The sequence below is a fragment of the Aspergillus nidulans genome, chromosome VI (genome assembly GCF_000011425.1).
Source record: "Aspergillus nidulans FGSC A4 chromosome VI".
Classification (NCBI taxonomy): Eukaryota; Fungi; Ascomycota; class Eurotiomycetes; order Eurotiales; family Aspergillaceae; genus Aspergillus; species Aspergillus nidulans.
In genome coordinates this window covers 258,195-273,246 of record NC_066262.1, presented here as the reverse complement: position 1 = coordinate 273,246, position 15,052 = coordinate 258,195, and the positions used below count along the sequence as shown (strand labels likewise).

At 48.3% G+C, this 15,052-nt stretch overlaps 6 protein-coding genes across 6 annotated transcripts, besides 1 other annotated feature; 2 read left to right on the top strand and 4 right to left on the bottom strand.

The window, feature by feature from the left end:
- Window positions 1–15,052: part of a sequence feature (contig 1.169 1..351151(-1)) that runs on past both edges of the window.
- Window positions 441–771, top strand: ANIA_11642 (uncharacterized protein; the record flags this gene model as incomplete). Its single annotated transcript, XM_050612402.1, has 3 exons — window positions 441–478; window positions 543–556; window positions 626–771. The coding sequence occupies 3 exons, from the start codon at window positions 441–443 to the stop codon at window positions 769–771; spliced, it is 198 nt and encodes a 65-aa protein (XP_050468328.1).
- ANIA_11180 (uncharacterized protein) lies at window positions 1,800–3,564 on the bottom strand (the record flags this gene model as incomplete). The annotated part of the gene is made up of 3 exons (XM_677330.2): window positions 1,800–1,913; window positions 1,968–1,988; window positions 2,020–3,564. 3 exons carry the CDS (start codon window positions 3,562–3,564, stop codon window positions 1,800–1,802), a joined length of 1,680 nt encoding a protein of 559 aa, XP_682422.2.
- ANIA_11170 (DUF3659 domain-containing protein) lies at window positions 4,046–6,560 on the bottom strand (the record flags this gene model as incomplete). The annotated part of the gene is made up of 3 exons (XM_050612401.1): window positions 4,046–4,726; window positions 4,777–6,236; window positions 6,353–6,560. The coding sequence occupies 3 exons, from the start codon at window positions 6,558–6,560 to the stop codon at window positions 4,046–4,048; spliced, it is 2,349 nt and encodes a 782-aa protein (XP_050468327.1).
- On the top strand, window positions 6,888–9,043 carry ANIA_09154 (uncharacterized protein; the record flags this gene model as incomplete). Its single annotated transcript, XM_677331.1, has 4 exons — window positions 6,888–7,501; window positions 7,672–7,794; window positions 7,897–7,949; window positions 8,310–9,043. The coding sequence occupies 4 exons, from the start codon at window positions 6,888–6,890 to the stop codon at window positions 9,041–9,043; spliced, it is 1,524 nt and encodes a 507-aa protein (XP_682423.1).
- Window positions 9,868–10,233, bottom strand: ANIA_11186 (uncharacterized protein; the record flags this gene model as incomplete). The annotated part of the gene is made up of 2 exons (XM_050612400.1): window positions 9,868–9,923; window positions 10,023–10,233. 2 exons carry the CDS (start codon window positions 10,231–10,233, stop codon window positions 9,868–9,870), a joined length of 267 nt encoding a protein of 88 aa, XP_050468326.1.
- ANIA_11171 (uncharacterized protein) lies at window positions 10,353–11,190 on the bottom strand (the record flags this gene model as incomplete). The annotated part of the gene is made up of 2 exons (XM_677332.2): window positions 10,353–10,448; window positions 10,801–11,190. The coding sequence occupies 2 exons, from the start codon at window positions 11,188–11,190 to the stop codon at window positions 10,353–10,355; spliced, it is 486 nt and encodes a 161-aa protein (XP_682424.2).

The window sequence follows — 15,052 nt, the reverse complement described above, 5'->3', positions numbered from 1 at the left end:
AGCGAACACATGCAGCCACAATTAATCCCACCGTAATGGCGTTGATCTGTCCGGGGATGCGGTATAGGTATACGAGGGATCTGCGCAGGGGAAGCCTACCAAAAACCAGCAGCACCTTTACACGCGTGTATAGCAAAGTACAATATCATACGTTGCAGGGTATGAGATGTAACGTCTCGGCCAGAGTTCATATCTCCATAGAGTAGGCATTACGTACACGCTCTTGTGTCCTTCCTCTCTTCTTTTAGATATACGTTGCCATGGAAGGCTTCTGGACTGGGCTGGACAAGGTATAAAACCCCAAACGCTGCCCGGGCTCATCCCGGCACCATCATCAATCCTCACTGTCTCTGACTATCAAGGCTAGCCTGCAACTACCAGAATTTTTTTGTGTCTACAGCTCCAGAAAGCCACCTGCACATTCCGCTATCAACGACAATATGAAGTCTATCCTTCCTGTTATTCTTGCTGTTATTGGGTATGTCCTGTTTGCTGAAACCGTCCTACATAGTAAGGAAACGTAGCTAACAATTATCTCTTAGCTTCGCGGCTCACGGTTCGTAATTCCGCTTCCCCAAGATTTTTGTCTTCTGCTGCCCTTTTATCTAACCCTACCATGAAACAGGCTACGCCGTCTCTTGCCAGAACCAAGGCGGATCCTGCCACGATGGAGACCGTGACTGCCCCGCCGGTACTGAGAGCGTCTTCTGGGACACCGGCTGTGCGAGCGCATTCTGGCCGTGGGAGGAAGATGACAAGTGCTGTGTTTAGAACGTCCATCCTCATTCACGCGATTGTGGAAGGAGTAGAGGAACGAGTCTAAAGATAGCACGTTGAGTAAACTGATATGATATGGGGGAGGTGCTGCCCAGTTGTTCTTTGTTTCTTGACTGCAATTTGGGCATACTTATAAGCCAATCATATTGTCAATGAGCCCCGACATAGCCGTCGAATTGAAGGATATCTTTGTCTCGCATTTATCTCAGCGGAATAGGCATTTATGCGATCCACTGATTTATATCAAAGCCGATACGGCTTATGGTATATGATGCTCAGTTAATGATTAGAAACGAGAGATGCATCAAAACGACAGGAAAAATTAAGGGCTCTTATAGTACTTCTCGAAGTTGATGAATGCTACGCTCATAATATATGGGAGTTAGGATGGAGGCTCCTGGTTTTCAGAATGCTCTTGTGTGAAGCTGTCTCTGTTCCCACTCCAATTGCGTTCTATGTAATCTCGTCATAGAGTGGCAGAAATACAGCGCCTTAATATCAATTCCTGACCTTGTTTACTTTATCTGGCCCTGGGGCTTAATACTATGGTTGCGAGAAGTGTTGTATCGAGGACTAATACCGAAATTGACCTCATAATTTAACCATATATTAGAGCAATTCCCCTCTAATATCTTATTTGCTTCATGTAGTTTTCCGTTTTTGAAATATGGCCTCTATTGATCCTTTTTTATAAATCCTATGCTCAAAGACGAAGTATGCATTATAAATACTCTCTTTTGCCTTCACATATCTCTCTCGTTTCATTGTGGGGTTTAGTCTATGGTCTCTCTTTCGTGATGTAGAAAGGACACTAGGTAGGCTGGGAGCAAGCCCTGTAACTTCTATCAGGGAGGCCTTGGTAGGTCCAGGTCCCTGTGAGCTCTTTTACCATAGACCAAAGTTCCATGGAGGGAAAAGAGTTAAATTCTCTAAACAGGATGACATTGCGCTAGGACGTGGTAACTTGGCAGTCTCGAAAATGAAAGCCGTGCTATCTGGATGGAAGGAGACAAGGGGCCAGTCTAGTCTGCCCTGTAGTTTACTTTCTTAGGTCGCAATGAGGGATCTAACCCATTAGGACGAGTGCTCCCATTTACTTCGTAAAGATACAGTCGTAATACCGGTCTGTTCCCAATCTACACATTCATTTTCAATATTATGAAGACTGAAGAGGCCCATCAGGTACATACTAGGTGCTTATCACGATTAACCTGACCTTTGTGATACATTTCCATCACCCACTACCCGCCTGATGAATTCAACCAACGCGGCCCTTCCATCCCCCTTCAGCGGCGCCTCAATATGCATCGCCCCCTTGACGTTCACTCGAACAATGTCCAGTCCAAAATCTCTTCCTCTATGTTCAAGCTGGTCCGCCACCCAGGGCGGGATCACCTCATCATTTTCGGCGGAGAGGAGGAGGATGGGTGGTACTCGTTCAGACCAGTGCCGGTTTCCTGGAGAGCTTCCCTGGCCCTGATTCTGTTGATGGTTAGGCTTTTTGTGCTGAGCGAGTTGTTCGAGATTGAGTGCGACATCCCAGTGATTCCACGAGAACGGATGCAGATACCGATAGGGTAGCCATTTCTGCGGGTAGAGGGCGACAAGCATATCTTTAATACTAGAGATAGATGCTTCGAGGACTAGGCCTGCTATTTTTTCTTCTTTGGCACCGGTTAAGGGTGTTTCTGATTTTATTTCTATGTTTGTATCGGTGGCAGAGGGAGAACCCGGTGAGCTTGTAGACGCGAGACGCCTCGCGAGAGCTGAGCTCGCAACCGCCGCGCCGAGACTATGGCCCCAGAGGATGACGCGGAGATCGTCGTGCTCGTCTCGGTAGGCATCATACACCCAGTTGAGGAACGCCGCGGCGTCGGCTTCGATGCCGCGCTGTGTTGCACGTCCTGAGGATTTCCAGTACCCACGGTAGGAGAGTGCTGCTATAATATACTCGTACTCGAATCCGACTTCGTCGCGGTTAGATGCATGGAAGGATGAAGAGGAAGAGGATTCCTCTATCGACTTCATAACCAGTGAAAGCAGCGGCAGGCGCAGCGGCGTCGATCCACCGTTTCCCTGGAAATAGCAAATGACCACTCGGACCCTTTTCTTGTTATTCTCCTTTACATTTCTATCTCTTCTAAAGAGTGCTGGTAACCGCCCTTCACAAACAGCCAGCTTCGTCCCGTCCGAGCTCATGATGAAAGTTTCAGACCACTGGACCCCGCGAAACTCACGCGCGTAGTCCTCTATCTTCTCAGAGCGGGATAAGGGCGGGAGCCAAGAGAGGTAGAGTAGTTTATCCTGGAAAAGAACGATCCAGAAGCATTTCCACGTCCAAAGGGATAGAAGCAGGCCGAGGAAGATTGCCGGGGGGATGAGGATGGTGGGAATGGAAGTGGCCCAGGTGAATAAGTCCCGGCGTCTCAAGCCTGTTAGGAGATGCTGCTGCTGGCGCTCACGTAGATGTCCATTACAGGCACCGACGCGGATCCTTTTTTGGACTAGGGAGAGAGGATGGTTGCTGGCGTTGAAACCGGTGTCGCTGACACGGTGCAGTGACCTTCTGGAATGTCCCAAGATATATTTTCGCGACTCATAGCCCCAGATGCGCTGGGCCGCCAATTTCTTAGCCATAGATGGATGGCAGATAGTAGAGTTGGCGCGGAGCTGGAGTTGACGTCGAGATTTGTCCACTAGATTGTGCAGGCCGTGCCGTTTAATGACTAAGCTATGCCATTCCAGCTGTGTATGCCGTAGCCCTAACAAACTATTCAGCCAGTGCATTGTAATCCAGTCTTGGAAACAAGATAAGCTGTTACCAGTCCCATATAGTGGTTTCCAATACTTGTCCCGGCCAAATCTACTGTGTCTTCGTAAGGACAGCCACCTTTGTTAAACCATGGTCATCCGTAACAACAAGACCCTGGGGACCTAAAGAGCCACTTGACACGTATGAAGGATTCTGCGCTGTCAGGTTCATTACCACGGGCGAACTGACTGACTAGTATATACTATCCATACATTTGAATTGTTGACCAGCTGATCAAATGTACCCGATTAGCAACCTTGGATTGATGAGATATATAAATCATGCCCTCAAGCCCAAGTCGTTCGGCGCAGAGTCGGAACAATTCTAGGCAGTTCAGAGAGTGATATACAGCTTCAATAAGAAAACATCTGATACTGACATTATCAATGACTTGATCGCCCAAGTTAGATATCTGTGTACTACATACCGGGAAAGCGACTTTTGGATATAGGATACCTATCTTTCTAGCTCCAACGCCTCACTAACCATTCCCACTCTCATCCACTCCAGCACCCCATGCAGTCCAAACAGATTCAAGAACGCCTTCAGCAAGTCCCCAACATTTGCACTCATCTCTTCAAGAAGTCTGTAGACCCACGCCTCGCCATCTAACAGAGCCGCAAGCAGCCCTTCAGCACCCAGCCGGCCAAGAACGCTGTCAAGCCCAATCGCTACCAACAAGCGCCGAAGGACCTTTGCCAGCCATGGCCCATTGAGCAGACTACTAAGCATTCCAAGAACACCAGCATGCAGCAGGCCCACAGTAGCGATGATGTCGAAGAGCCGGTTTGAGAGAAGTGTCCATAGCGGATTGATCTTCCGACCGGCATAGGGCATTTCCTTCGACATTTCGGACAGCCGGTGTCGGCCAGTGGTGATGGTGTCAATCACAGTCCGGGCGAGGTCTTTGAGGAGGCTGGCGAGTCGGTACTCGCTCTTCATGGCGTCGGGGACGGTGTAGGGTTGACTGTTGGATTTCATTGTCGACACAATCTGACCCTCTGGGTTGAGAGAGCGGAGGGTATTGTTGCAATCTTGCAGGATATTCCCGGCTGTGGTTATTAGGGCTCTGATATCCTCGACGAGGCGCTCTGCTGCGAGACGATTTTTTGGTTTGAGGTTGGCTTCTTCAATGTCCTGCCGACTGCATCAGTACGCCTGCAATGTAAAGGATGAGAACGACGTACTAGAGTGATTTGCCTACACAAAGGGTCCACATCATCCTCTGTCTGCCGGACAATGGCACACATCTTGTCCACCAAATGTCCGTTATTGACGACATAGCCGTTGTCATCGACAATGATATGGGTCAGATTCTGCATATCGAACCGTGCATGTTTTGCGCGAGGGTCTGGCTCGGGCTCTGGCTCAGAATCTCTAATCTCGATGTCAAAGCTGAACCAGCCAGTCTCATCGTTCCGAGGCAGTGATAGTTCCTCAGAATCTGTCCTTCCTAGTATATCGTCTTTCTCTGTCGTTGAACCCACATTCAATGGACGAGATGCGAGCCCGTCGCGCTTGTCGCGGTCTCTGCCGGCCAACCTCTCAGCAGCCCGGCCGGAAGAATCATATACCACCCCGTCATTACCCACGAAGAAATCGTCGAGTTCTCCAGAGCCGGCACCGTGAGTGCCCGACTCTTCGTTATCTAAGATGGGTTCTGGCATCGCCTCTTCTAATACGCTGGCGTCACTCCGCACCTGACCCTGGCTGCTCGGCAATGGCCTAGCCCTGCCAATGACGATCCCCCTGCCGTCCTTGAACTGGCCTTGGTTGTCGAGGTAGAGATCATCGATACAGATTCTCATGGCATCGCCATCGATCAGTTCCCCGACGGTAATGCCATTCGAAGTGACGATCCCGCCAAGGGTGTTGCAGGTCAGGCCGTCGAGGGAGGAGATATCAGGGAGCCGGTCGTCGGCGTCTATACCTTCCTGGCCAGCTTGAATGAGGTTTTCAGTCGACGCTGGAAGGGGAAGCTCTACATCCGCCTCCATCTCTTTCTCGGACGCCTCACGGGTCTCTGCTACTATCACCGGGGTTGGATAGTGCTTCTTCATGTCTATATGTAGAGAAGCCTCCTCCCTTCCTAGGGCATAAACACTGGGATCATCGCCCCAGACTCTATAGTCTCTACCTCCCTCGCTCGCAGCACCCTCATTCAAAGGATCGACACAGCCAATAAGATCCCCATCCTCGTCCAGAATCTCCCCATAGCCGTTCACAATCTGCCCGACCAAATCGTTAGGGTCGCCCTCGACAACTTTACCGACAGCACGCCCGTCGTTATCCAGCACGTTTCCGCCTTCGCTGACGGCGAGCCCGTGCAGGCTCGATAGAGACCGGGGGAACTGCTGGGTGCTATCCCTTTGATCTGATTTCCCACCAGGCACCTTCATAAATCCGTGTTCGTTGTATTTGTAGGAGTCGTTGACGTCAATTTTATCTGCAGCTGTTTCCTTGTCCAGTTCACTGTGGAGTCCTCTGACGGTTTCCCTTGCCTTGCCCACTTCCACTGGCGTGGACGCAACAGCACCTCCACTAGCGCTCACGTTGACCTCTTCATCGAATTGCTCCAACGGGAATGTTGCTGCCCTGTCACCGCTCGGGACAGAGGCATTTATCTCTCTCGAGCTGGCGGAATGCTCTTTAAACACTTTTCGGGTGGATGGGATGTTATCTGGTTGTACGTCTCTGGTAGCGGTGGAAGGCTTCTGGAAGGCCTTTTGCGTCGCGATAGAGGCCATAGATGCTAGGTTATACTTTGAATATGAGCGTGAATCTGCTTTTGTGACTCCAAATCGATGGTTGCCTGCTTGGTAAAAATTTGTAGTGAATGCTGCTGGTGTCCTTGAGCACGAGTATGCACAGGGACTGAGAGGAGCAGAATTGCAAAGTACTTGCGTCCACAAGCCAGAAGTCCCTGTTCGATCCATTCCTCGTGTTGGTACTCGTTGGTGGGATCATCCATGGGACATAGGTGGGTTGCTGGATAAGGTTATCAACCCTAAAAAGCTTGACAGGGACCGCCCACCACGTTCTGGCATCTCTGAACCAGATACATTCCATCACATGCAGTGTTATCTAAAACCTAGATCTCGTCAAATCCTAGATCCAGCATTCCACTTCTTACAACATCGTGACCACATCACACTGGACCGACCCGATCTCGCCACGACCGAACCACCACGCGCATCTTTTATTGCACCTCGACGCCTGCCTCAATCTAGGCTATCAAAACTTCCAGGCAGTCATCTAGGCTCGAGACTGATAACCACTTACTCATACCTTCCAGTTCATGGCTCAATATTTTCACGGTCCCGATGACGTCTACACCTCAGCCGTTGACGAGGAGATCGTCCGTGAGCTCCCAGTCAACCCATACGCCTGTGAATATGAATACGAAAACGGCCCGGTATCTGCACGTGCGCGAACATGGGAAAACACGGCCACATCCACAGCTAGGCATTCGCGCAGACAGCAGGAGACGACGCGTTCAACGCACATCAAGCGCAACTGGAACCACGACCGCAGGCGTGACCACATCAGCAACAGTGACAGTGTCATGACGGAAAAGACGATGACCGGAATCAGGACAACGTCGAACGCGAGCCCGATCTGCACCATCAACCACACCCCTGCCACGCGTAATGTCGCCTATAACAGGGATCTCGACAGCGAAGACGCAGGTCCGGAGTCGCAAGCAATGCAGACATACTCAAACCGCCAGGTCTCGACGACTATGAACGGCGTCGGTGAGATCAAGTCCCATCAAGAGATCTCAACACAGCAGTTCGGACAGGACCATCTCCATGAGAACAACTCAGGGCTGAAGCTGAAGCTTGAGCTGAATCTGGATGTGGAGGTAGAGCTTAAGGCGAAGATTCACGGCGATTTGACGTTGGCCTTATTGTAAGTCTTTCGCTATTAGACGCTCACGCTATGGCGGCTAAATGGACTGACCGGTTGGTCTGTTCAGAAAGTAACCCTACCCCGTGGTTGCGTAGGTAGCGAAGTCGTTCGAGGTCACATTAGTATGCTTGTATATTTACCAAAGTTCTGCTTTTAGGTTTAGATGGTAGGCGTTTCTTTGTGCGTTCAATGATAGTGCTTTCAAGATCTACCTTGAATAAGGTGCACGAACGTAGTGGTTCCATCCCTGAGAGGCAAGAAGGGGATCCTTGGATACTGGAAATCGTGGAAAGGTGAGTTGATACTCTTGATCCACTCCACTCGGGATCACAACCCTCCAGTAAGATTGACGAAATATTATTTTCCTATTTAGTCTGCTTTTGTGGATTTGGTAGGATATGGCCTGCACTAGATGCTGTACCCTATACACTGGCTGCCTGCCCTCCATGTATGTGCGAAACCTTTAACCGGCCACCCATCTCTCGCCGCTGGAGAGAGCAGCACAGCTGGGACTCTTCTAATGGCTTTCCATAATCGAGCTCTGCAGCCGCTGACTAGCCATGTTGTCATAGGGACCTTAAACTTATTGGGTGGCTGCCGTCGTGGCTGTTGTGATCACCACGGTATATAGATGATCTCGATCATTACTTTCCATTACTTGCTGCATGCTCCAAAAGATATGACCAGATATTTCCTAAAAAGCTATAAGTCTTCTTTCGTTAATCTTCTTTATACTTCATATTCTCTCCTGCCCTATCTTATTCATAAATAACGGACATGGATGGCCCTTACACCGCAAGGACAACAGACCGCAGTCCTCATGCCGTCTCACTAGACGACGAGCGCCATCTCAGTCAACCCAGTGCTAGTCCAGATCCCTCAGCTTCAGAGGCCTGGGCCCGAAGTCGCCGGCCCCCTAAGCTCCGCCGCCGCCAGCCCCAGGACTCTGGCGAGCCTTCACTTCCCCCGGACAATGCAATGCCGCTGGCGCAGCCAGCAAGGAACAACTTATCCAAACAAAGTCCTGAAGGGAGGGACTCGCATGCCCATGTCAACGACGCCGGGCTTGACGACGAACGCGACGGACACCGGCATGAACATGGACGCAGTTCAAACTCACATTCTACCGCTCCCTCATCTGAACTTGCTCCCTCCTCCGAAGCCGAAGACACAAGCTCCCTTGGGGTTGAGCCTACACCCGCTCACCCTCGCGCCCGTAATATGCAGCAACAGATCATCTTAGACAGGTCGCAGGACGGGGAAGGCAGGGAGTCGCAGCGACTAATGCAGATAAACAACCTCGAAAACCCGGCGGGCGAGATGGTGCGTGATACGCAGACGAAAACGGTGAAGAGGGTGAATGGGGTCAAGGACGGAGTGATCGGGTCCATTACGCGCCATGACCATGAAAGAGGGTTGCAGGAACGGCCCGGGAAGACGAACGATAATGAGCAGTTGAGGCTCCGGCTGGATCTGAATCTTGATCTGGAGGTGCAGCTCAAGGCAAAGATTCGTGGGGATTTGACCTTGCAGCTTATGTAGGTTCTTCTCTCTTTCTCTCTCGAGCATCCGCCGATGCGTTCCGACACATTTGCTTACTTTGAATTACAGGAGTTAGAGGATCTGGCGGTTATGTACTCTGTTTGGAGCAAGATGCTGGAGTAGTTGACTGACTCTCTGGGCTGGTGGGGAACAGGAACAGTTCGTGTGAGTGACGTATATAAACAGATATCTTGAATGAAAAGTTATTCAAAGCCTTCTTCTTCGCCGCCAAAAGAATTGAATAAATAGAGACTCCAGACGTAAGGCTTTTGGTGTAGATCGTCAAACTTGAAACCTCCTTGAACTGCCATACCTCCTATCGCATCCTCTCTCTTGCTCACTTCGTTGCGGATCAGTGACTCTAAGAACTTTCTATGTATTGATCTTGCTGATTGTATATAGCAAAGCATCATAGAATGTTGCCCTAAACCAGGAAATGACAACGCCAGACAATGGGTATATGTGATACACCTTGAAGGCCTGGTTATCACTGCCTCTTTAGGACCTTGTTTTGAGCACAGTAAAACAAGCGTACTGGTGTCAGTCAGATTATGAGATAGAAGGCTGAGGAGTTCAAAAACGCAATACTAGTGTAGCCAATCGGGTAGCCCGACTCGACCACCTTGTTGTATTTAGTTTTTGTCGGTACTTAACTACACTATGACAACGCTCCTACTTCTGAGCTTGCTATTGTGCAGCTTGGAGGACCAAATTGTTCAAAGTGTCTTGCAATTCTCCGATTGGCGTTCAGGGCCTGATAGACTCGCTTGGTCAACTTATTGCTATATACATGCAGGAAAATCAAGCAATTCCCGATCATCAACCTATAATATGACTGGCCAGTAAAAGACTTGAACATAGGGCCATGTTGCCCACTGCCCTCCAGATACGGTAATTTTGAGCTCAGTCTATTCTTGTTACCTTATGCGTGACCGTATCCTCTGGTGCCCACCCATTATGGTCCCTGTAAGGTACTTACTGTAGTGTACTTGTAAGGGTACGATGTACCATTCGCCCGACGATGGGTCGGCAATTGCAAAAGTCACGCTGTGGATCGACGCGCTTATCAGCGGGCTACTGCTGCTTGGGACACGAAAACTGAGATTGGGCGCAGCGGTAGCCAGTCTGTTCTTCATCTCGATTGGATTGAGGATGCAGCTTACCGCGGGAAAGGATGTTGCGGGGGACATTGTGCTTGTTGCGGTTGCGGCCGGCGCAGTTTGGGGATCGTTGTAGGATGGATTGGGAGTTGATCGGTTGGAGAGGCCCCATTTACTGTGTGATCGCGATCTGGTGGTGGATTGAGAGGTTATGAATACTTGGTTGTGAGCTTAATGGTGTCGATGTTTAGATCTATATCTCTCTGCTCCCCTGAGACATGTGCATCGAACGATGCAACCATTTTCTATTTTCACTATTTTTTCCATTTTCATCTTATCTATATTTTCCTTCTTTTCCTTCTTTTCCTTCTTTTCCTTCTTTTCCCTCTGTTCGCTCTTTTTTTCTTTTTTTCTTTTTTTTTTTTTTTTTTTTTTTTTTTTTTTTTTTTTTTTTTTAACAATATCGAGGTAGCAAACTGCCCAATCGAGAGAAGGGAAAAAGGAGTTACAAATGCGGTAATCACGAATAAATACTTCATACGAATACCCAGTACATCAATCCGGCTTTGCCCTTTCGACTGCCGGGCCCTAGAGTATAAGCCCCCCAAGACTGCTCAGCACCAGAAGCGCCAGAACGCCCACGGCCTTCGCGCTCACAACAGCGCCCGCGCTAGTCTCAGTGGGATCTGCGGTCTCCCCAGTCTCACTCGCGTTGTGACTCCCATTCTCCGATGTAGACGAAGTCGTTGTCACAGTCGCAGTCCCTGTAGCTGTGGCACTCGCGTTCGTGTTGCACCAAACCTCGCCCGCCCTCGATCCTTTGATGAGACATTCGGCCAATTCTCCAACGGTTTGGTTCTGCGCGAGGCAGTAGTAGTCGCAGTTGCTGTATGAGATGACGGATGCAGTGCCGCAGCAGGAACTCATCAGGTCGGCGTAGCTGGAATTGCTGTTTGGCATTGCGCAGGCGGCGTCGTGGGTGGGAATTTCATAGAGTTTGGGGGCGCAGGTGGAGGTTGCTGACGCGGTGGTGGTGGTGGTCGCCATAGTGATGGTGTACGACGATGTACTATGGTAGATTTGCAAAGGTCTATGGTGTTTTAATGAAATGGTTGAGCTGATGATTGAGGATCTCGATGGTATTCTGTTCGAGATCATCGTACCACCTGAATGATCTTTATATGTTTCCTGAGACTAGTTAATAAGTACCTGGGACCTATTTCCTATCAATAGAATATTAAATCCATTCGTTCAGATGCAAAGGCAATCTGGAACACTCAACTGTCCAAATTTAGTTCAAAAGTAGGTACCACTCTGATCTAGTGCATCAATGTCTCAGGAGCCCGGGCTACACAATCTAAATAGGGCTAGCGAATCCTCAGTATTGCTTCGCTGAGAAATCTGGTTGGCTCGGTAAGGTGGATTTGTCCCCATCTATGGCCCTCGCCAGGTACATAAGCCTGTGCTCACAGCTTTATGATCCACCGGTCCACATCTTGTGGCTTGGGTGCTATACTTGGAAGCTCTTCGCGTCCTACGTCGCATACGGAGGATACCTCTGGAGTATCGGGTTCGGTCAGCTCAAAGATTCCAAGCTCATTGCGAACAGAGATGATAGGAACAGCTTCTTCGTTCGGCTCCAGGGAGTACACCGGTGTCAAAGCCCCAGTGAGGAACGCTCTGGAGATTATTTGCGGCATATCAAAACTCTAAACCACGAACCAAGCTTTGCTTTGAGAGTAGGGAAGTAGCTGAGGCAATGAATAGCTGAAGTGAGAGTACTGCTTTGACAGGAATTTTCTAAATTGCTGGCATCTGTCCTGATCCCTTGGCATCCAGCGGTGCTCAGATTGGTAGTGGCTATCATTTAGCGAATGATATGACCCCAAGGCCCTAGCTAGATGATCCGAGCCCTACCTCGACCTCTCATTACTTCACAGGTGATAATATGATCCACAGACCACCCATGCAGATCTAAGCCTCCTAGGCTATCCACAGCCACAGATAATCTTCCTGCGGATAAGGAATGAACCGGGTGCGCTGGCTCGCCTCTGGTGAAGTATGACGCTAGTTGAATGCCATAACACAACAAGATACTGTGAATCCCGACGTACCTATCAATTGCACCGTCACCAGTGGCTACGGTAGCAACTTTCTCATCTGACCGCGACAGTTCACAGTGCCATCTGGACGCAGAGATTGAACCAGGAATGTCTATCAGTAGCCATCGCAGCAGAAAATCTGTAACTCCGTAGGCCCCTGGGGCCCGAAGACCGCTTATTTCTGAACCGGCAACTGATGCCTCAGACTAGGACTGAGGAACGGCGCAGCTGAATCCGACTAGCCATAGAGTTCTACCTGTGGTCTCCGTGCAGAAGCCGCACCCCTGAACACATTGCCTACTCTATTTCGGGTTCTCACAGAGTTTTCAGGGGTTCTCGGGGTACCTACCTTAATGCTGAGCCAGATCATCAGCCAACTCGGCTGTGGGAACGGCAGTGGCAGTTATTGCATACATTGTGGGTGATGGGCAGTTCCCACGATCGTACATATACGTCCCGTCTCCTCTCCCCACAATGAGGGGCGCCCACACTTAACTCCATATAATGATGAAACAGGTATCCAGCAGCCAAAAACAGCTAGCCTTGACGCCGTTTTGCGCATCCTGCTAACAGTCGGTAGTCTTGAAATCATGTGTAAGTAGTCGCATGGCCAACAGGAGATCTATTGCCACCGCCCGCGCTCGTAGGCTCTTTGACGCCTACACATCATGCTGAGCTAGTGCTCATCCTTGTTCAAATCATACTCAAATTCCTTGAGAGCTATTTTTGCCTCCCTTCTTTCACTCTAAGTCTTTAAAGCCTTTGGCTGTTATGAAGATCTCCTTCCCTCCACTTTCAAGCAACTTCTATACAACATCAATCACGCATTATTTGCCTCTTACTTGATCAGTAATGTGACAGTAACTTATATTCTTATATTCCAAGCAAAATACTACGAGCTCTTGAAGACATGCACTTAATCAAGACTACTAAATTAAACTGTTGAATTATTAGTCAAAGTATTCTTATTATGAACAGTCTGGTAAGCACAGGCCTAGACAAAAGAACACACTCAATAGAATAGATCATATCAATGATCATGGTCTATAATAGGCTACTATATAATCAGACAACTCCAGCCTGAATTTGGCTCTGTCCTGAAGGAAGGACTGTTAAAAAGATCATTAACACAGCCAGACATATCCAGCAAGTCATCAGGGACAGAGAAATCATAGAAGGGGCCATCATCTGCATGGAATAGGCCTGAAAAATCATTATCAAAAAAGGGAGGTAGAATTATTTAAACTGTCAGGGATATCTGTGCCATCCAGAAATGCCAGGCAGCTCAACCCAGGAGTTTGATCCAAGAAGTAATGCATTGAGCATTGGTTATAAACTCTACAAACTAAGCTCCCTATCCTGGAGCTGCGTGGGTTTCATCATTATAATTATTGTCCTTACTTTGCTGATCTTCAGGGTTGTGCTGCGGCTGCCCTTCGGCACTGCCAGAGCTATTCTTATTTAATGGGGTTGATCTTGCATCTCTTTAGGAATAAGTATTGCCAGTATGCCTGTATCGCAGCCATCTTCTGGCTGACATTTGCTCAAGGCAAGCTCCTTTGGTGATTTTGATATAGATTTGAAGTTGTAGGCTTGTTGAGCTGTAATAGCACGCCATAATCATAGTCTGTGCTAAGGAGCACCTTCTCTTAGACTACCTCTTAATGTACAGGGTTTTGAAGTCATTTCCTTCTTTGAGAAGCCCATGATAGTAGACTTTTGCTCCATTGTCGAAAAGCACTTGAAAAAGGTTGTCTGCTTCCCAATGTTTGAAACAAGACCACTTGTCTTCAATTCTATCTGCGTCCAACCCATCCTATCTGGTGGTGATGACAGTCATATTAGACATGTAATCCTTACTGCAGAAATAGAACAGCTAATTAAGGATTTTCTCTGCTGCAGGTGTCCTACAATTATTCTCCATAGAGTCTATATACAAGATACCTTGGAATTAGACATATGGCTGTACTACAGACATGCCTGTCATGAGTCTTTTAAAAACATCCCAGTTATTGAAGTCTCTGGTATTGAATCCTGGCATGTCCATGAATAAGCAGTATCTATTTCCAATGGTCACAGGAACAAGACTAGTTGTTGTTGTGCCTGATACTAGTTAGTACCATATTTAACTCGCACAAGATAGTCGTTCTTACCAGATTTCAGGGTAGATCCGACATACACCTCTTCCCGTGTGATGTATTTGATGAAAGATGACTTTCCCGCCCCAGCATAACCAGTAACAATAAAGAGATCTGCTCTAATACTATATCTTCTATAAGGGGGCATAGGTCTAGGCTTAAGTCTGCAGGAATATTCATGTACTGCTTTTTCAAGAAGTTTTCCACCTTCTCTGATAATCTGCTGTTAAGCATCTCTGTACTTGCTTTCTATCTATTACTAAAGGGCACAAGATCCATGGCACCAAATTCAGCTTCTGGAAGCACTCAAGCTGTTGGTAGCATGAGATAGAAAAAAAAAGATGATAAGAGAGGATAAAAGACTCAAAGTATAAGGAGTTCTAAATTTGACTGATTGTAGCTTCTTTGCACATATAAAAAGTAGAATAAAAAATAGAAAAGCAAGAGAGATGCCCAGGGAGTCATAGCCTTTTTATAAATAATCTCAGCTATAGTAACTATTGAAATAGCTGTTGTCTCTGTTGGATAGATATATTATTGTTATTATATTAAGCATGAGTATAGCAACAGAACTAGATACAAACCAACAAAATCATCCTACATAAACTGGTCATTATCAATGACTGGGCCTTAAAAGGGTGTAGCGCCATCTGGAAGCGAGCAAAAGTA